The sequence below is a fragment of the Garra rufa genome, chromosome 2, assembly GCF_049309525.1.
Source record: "Garra rufa chromosome 2, GarRuf1.0, whole genome shotgun sequence".
Classification (NCBI taxonomy): domain Eukaryota; kingdom Metazoa; phylum Chordata; class Actinopteri; order Cypriniformes; family Cyprinidae; genus Garra; species Garra rufa.
This window is the reverse complement of record NC_133362.1, coordinates 42250309-42256308: the sequence shown is the minus strand read 5'-3', so window position 1 is coordinate 42256308 and position 6000 is coordinate 42250309. Positions and strand designations below refer to the sequence as shown.

Genomic DNA, 6000 nt, shown 5'->3' with positions numbered 1-6000 from the left:
GGTCGAGTGGAGCGGGCCGCGGCATGAAGCATGCTGTGCACAGAGCAGCCAGTCCCGCTTAAACAGCCCTAATGACCCGTAAGGACCCAGCAGGCCCCCTCTCCCATACTTTCACCAGTGGACTAACCCTTTAGCCTTCTGCAATCTTTGCTGCTCAGGTTACATACACACAGACACATGCACAGGAGAGGTGTGCATATCAAGTGTACTGATGTAGTAATGTTGACTACGCAATGAATGGTACACCAGCCAATAATCAAAATCAAAACAGAATAAATGGAAGAATAAAAAGAAATTGAATTATTGTAGATTACTGAAAAAGACCTTTTACTGTGCCATATCTATTCCTGGCTGTATGGTAAAGATATATGATTAAGATATTAAAACTGAATTTAATTAAGACATGTTTTGCCTCAGATATGTAAGAATATTTGTAATAATGAACAAGCATACAAAATGTACTAATGAAATGTGCAACCAGTATCCAAATAGAAGTATACAGTATGAATAGTGTGTGTTATATTACATTTCTGCTTATATTTCTCAATTGCTTCAATCATTGATATACTAGTATAGTTATTATTACTATTTTAATTAGCTGTTTTATTATTTTTATATTTTCTGAAATAATCTTAAAGTTATAATATGTATAGCATAGTTATATCTTAGTTATATAGTTATAGTATTTGTGTTCTGCAATTTATATTAGGTTTTGTTATTGTAAAATGTCTAAATGGTTCTTATTCATTTTAGTACTTAAGTGTGAACTAAAATAAACACAAAACAGTAGAAATTTTTTTTAAAAGTAAATTGAATTTTGAAATATATTAAAATTAACATAAATTGCTGAGAGGCCTAGTACAGAGAGCTAGATATTATAATAGTACTAGCCATATTACCAAGGGACAGTATTTGTGCCAAAATACCACAGTTTGAGTGGACACACAACCTTTGACATCAGCAAAAAAAAGATACGGGAAGTGCTTTTTACTCCTCTGAATAATCTATTTAAAGCATATTATTTTAAATCCATTTATTTTGATATATCTTCATCAGCTGAGAAGCACTGTTATAGATTTTTTTTCCAGAAACAGAATATGTTTTTAATAAGCATAGAAGCAAAATGCATTTAAAGTATTAATGTTAACATGTCCAAAAATCATCCACAATATCAAAGACATTGTCACAGCACTATTTTTAGAGCACAGGGCTCTTACTGAAGAATACTGGAGCACACGGCCCTGAGTCCGTACCTGCAGGCTGGCTGCTGTTCTTCCGTTTCAGCCATCTGTCTACGGTCTCCGCACTCACGCTCTCCAGCACAAACTCATCCAGCATCTGCGGGTGGAGGGAGAGATAAGCCTTCACTTTCTCATCCGTCAGACCTGCAACAGAGTGATCAAGATTAGTTTCTTCCCCTCACATTCATTCACAAAAAAAAGAACATCCGCCCAGGGTGAATACATCAGGATCCTGTCACTCCACGTCCACTTAAAAGCATTAGAACAGGTCAGTCCTTGTCACAATTCTACATGGTTATACGTGGATGTCCATTGTTCCAAGTTCAAAAGAGAACACAGCTATACTGAGTATATTCCATCTGAGATTTAGCTAGGTTAAATTGCACAAAGCTGCCAAGAAGGGCTATACTAATAATTATTATTATAACTGCATAAAAAAAAAAAAAAACAATGCTAGGCTTGATCGCTGCATCTATTTTCATTCAGCAAACAGGGTATTTGGGTATCTTAAGTGAGATTCTGAGTCGCAGAGAGTGTATATGGTCTGCCAGGAGGACACTGGGAACAAGTTTGCAAAATATCACTTCACTTGAAGCGGACATGGAAATGGACAGATGGGCTTGGCATTTGTATTCAGCTTGATTCATTCATGCCAGGAGTAGTTACTAGACTGTTATATTTGACTTTAAAGGAGGGCATACACATACAAATTATACCAATTAAATTATATTGGACTGTACTGTTTACTGACACATGTTGGTGCAGATGCATAAAGTTTTTGTTTTGCTTATTAGCTTGTTTTTGGTCCTTTTTTTCTTTTGTCTTTTGTTCTATTCATAACACAAAGGAAAAGCATGACTTCAGAAGATTTTAAGCTGTTGTCACCTTTAATTTAGCCAGTCAAGTCAATTAAGAATTGTTTTATTTTTTTACAGTGACAGCCTGGCATAGCTCGCAAGTCATATGGACAACTTTTATTGTACTTTTATGCTGTTTTATCAGTGCTGAACAGATGAAAGAAGATAGTATGGGAATATGGGCAACAGTATAAAAGCACCCCAGTGTGAGGTGACAATGACACAAGAAAAAGTTTGGTGTCAATATGCTAATCAGCTTGGCATCATGCCAACACTTTTATTGATGCGTTATTCGAGAGCGGTTTGGTCTATGATAACTTTTTTCAGTGAAAATCAGATCAACTATATAGGAGGAGTAGCCTTTAGGGCATGATGTGGATGGCACATACTGAGTTATGTAATGACGTAAATACTGTACTGTAATTAATGCATTTTCAATTATAGCGCCACCAAGTGACACAATCCCACCAATTTACATATGTGTCTTTAGAGTTAGTGTTTTATCTCCTTCAGTGCTGAACAGATGAAAGAAAATAGTATGGGAATATGGGCAATGGTATAAAAGTTTGCATTCGGTTGAATCATGATATTTTAGCATATTTTAATGCCATTAATCGTGAACAAAAGCAAGGAGGTTTAGATTCAGGCTAGATTGAAAACTGAAAAAAGCTTGAATGAATACATGGTTTAGTCATGTGACAGATTTGAACAGATTTGGACAACTTTTAATCAACACTGATGTACTGGGGTGCTGCAAGGGTTTGTAATGGGACCACTCTCATTATGCATCTCAGTGTGTTTATAGTACTGAAGTCGTCTCAAGCAAGCGAGAAGGCCCTTATGGAGACACAGAAAGAAGATGGACAGGCTGACTGTGCTTAATAGGCAATTAAGTGTTTGAGAGCTCTCTAAGTGCTGTTGTTTATTGTCTTTGTTGTCAGGGCAAACATCCATTTATTGGGCCATTGCTGAAGCCAAGCTCATTTCAGTTAGCTAACAACAAACCACCCGCCCTTTGTGGGTAGTTCTAGTTGAACCCCTTTTATTTTTTATGGCTGTTGTTATATTTACTCTTGCTCTGCTTGTCCTTTGCTTAACCCTTGCAGGAGATCCATAAGTAATATTTAAATGTGTATCAAAGTTATAAAAACTTATAAGCCAAGTTTATACAATATTTTGTATATGCTTTAGTGTTCTTCATAGACCCACTTCTACAGTCTACATCAGAGATCACCAATTAGTGAACAGTGATCCAGATCTTGTAGAAAAACGCATTTACACAAAAATTGTGCTGTTTTCCCTGTTTAGGATTTATTATTTACTACTTTTACAAATAATTATGGCTGCCAGTTTAAACATTTATCAAAAATAATTATGAGAAATTAAATGTGAAGTTATTACATCACAAAAACAGTGTATTGTGCGATTGACTTTGCGTCAATGGAAATTTAGAGACTGGACCTCCAGGAACTTTAATTAAATACCCCTGTTCAACGCATTCATGTTTTTTTTTTTTTTTTTCTAAAATGGCACGATGGACTCAACTAAAACCAAACACTTCGAGCATATGTGTGGCTTGACTTAATGTACAAACTCGGGGGGGGGGACACAGCTGGGAAGCATGTGTTCCACACTATACAATCACACACACACACACACACACACACACACACACACACACACACACACACACACACACACACACACACACACACACACACACACACACACACACACACGCGTTAGCAGGAAGATATTGAGACCCAGACTAGCCCACAAGAGCTCCCACAAGTAGACAAAAGGTAGTGAGAGGCTACAGACTGTTTTGGTGCACAACAACAAAAGACAAAACAGATGAGAATGGCAGAGCCTTCACTCTTTGAACACTAAAAGCAAACCAGATGTGTGAAAGATATTCATATCCATACTCAAACACACACACACACACACACACACACACACACACACACACACACACACACACACACACACACACACACACACACACACACACACACAAACCAAGTAGTTTACAGTATACAGATACAGTATACAGTATCTTGCACTACAAATAATCATTATACGTCAGACTACAACCCCACCTACCTCACCTAATTCCACTGTGGCGTATTTCAGTCTCAAAGCAGAAGAAGTTGAATGCTAAATTTTAAATAATATCAGTCGACAAAGTTCAAATGTGATGCAGCCTGGAATCACTGTCACCTTATGAGGTTTTGGATGGACTGGGTTGTACATTTTCTGTTAGTTATGTGTTAGTTTTTTTTTTTTTTAATCACAATATCACAATGATGTGAAAATAGGATGAAATATTATATTACATGCCAAGCACAACAAAGACAGAATGACCATAAGACCGACTGCAACAATTATTGGTTGAAGACATTTTTAGATTATTGTTGAAAAGGCTGAAAAAAAAAAAATCACAAATATAATCACTAGTAATACTATTTAATTGTTAATCTTTTTTGACCAATAGGTGGCACTGTTATCAAATTATTATTGGGTGGTCAGTGTGAGGTGACAATGACACAGAAAAAAGTTTGGTGTCAGTATGCCAATCAGCTTGGTATCATGCCAACACTTTTATTGATGCGTTATTCGAGAGCGGTTTGGTCTATGATAAAATTTTTCAGTAAAAATCAGATCAACTATATAGGAGGAGTTTGAAAAAGTAGGTTTTCAAAGAAATTGACCACAAGGTGGCGCTGTCACGAACGTTTTTGAGTACCTTCAGGGCATGATGTGGATGGCACATACTGAGTTCTGTAATGACATACTGATGCATTCATAAAATATATCATTTTATATCATAATACTGTACTGTAATTAGTGCCAGTTTCATATTGTGTTCAATTATAGCGCCACAAAGTGACACAATCCAACCAATTTGCTTATTTACTTGTCCTTAGAGTACCCACATACATAAATGTGTCAAATTTGATAAAAATATCAAATTTTGTTGTCGAGTTATAGACACTTATATTTATGAGAACATAAAAAATGACCCATGTCGGAATTTGTTTGCATTTTTTTGCCACTTACTATTCAAATTTTCAACATTTTTGTTTTCTTTAGATCAGACTAACAGTTTTGAAGATATTTGTTTAAATGCTAAGTCACAGCATCGCACAAACCATAAGGTGAAACCTAGGAAGTTTGGTATGGTTGGACTCAGCAAGGATTCAGGAATGTAAGGAGACCCGTGAAAATAAGTCAACCACATCTAAAGTTATACGCATGTAAATATTAAAATTCACTACTAGGTGGCACAGGCTCGAAACATCTCAGGCTCCTTTAGAGCATTGTTCCGATGGCCTATACAGAGTTTCATAATGATACGCTAATGCATTCATAATATATAGCATTTTACTACAAAATTCAAAATGACAGATGCCAAAAATGGCCAATATGGGAAAATTTGCATGTAATTTGACTTGGTATGCCACCCCGAATCTAACAAGATCTCTGTTTTTGGGCAAACCATTGAGAAGTTATAAGCAAAAATTGGCATATTTTATATTTCTTGACTACTAGGTGGCACTACGCGGAAAATGTGATGGTAGCCTCAGATCAAGGTTGTTAATACACCATGTTTGGTTTGAATACACTAAACCGTTGTGAACATATAGCCTCACATCCATTTTACCGTGCTCTTCGTAAAATTTGTTCACGTGTTATTTGAGAACAGTAGGGTTTTTAAAAAAGTTTTTAATTTTTGGCAGCATGGTCTGAAGATGACCTGAGCCAATTTAGGTGAAAATCAGACAAACCCTCTAGGGCGAGTTTGCAAAAAGAGATTTTACAAAAAATTCAAAATTGCAAACAATCCTGTCCTGTAGAATTTTAAATTTCGGCATGAGCCAAGGAATCAGAGGAATCTA

General features: G+C 36.1%; 1 protein-coding gene across 1 annotated transcript in view; it reads right to left on the bottom strand.

Moving 5' to 3' along the window:
• pde10a (phosphodiesterase 10A) overlaps positions 1 to 6000 on the bottom strand; it is a 174518-nt gene that overhangs the window by 63878 nt on the left and 104640 nt on the right. Inside the window, exon 2 of the mRNA XM_073834265.1 lies at positions 1254 to 1385. Coding sequence (XP_073690366.1) covers positions 1254 to 1385 — 132 coding nt within the window. The remainder of the gene's footprint in view (positions 1 to 1253; positions 1386 to 6000) is intronic.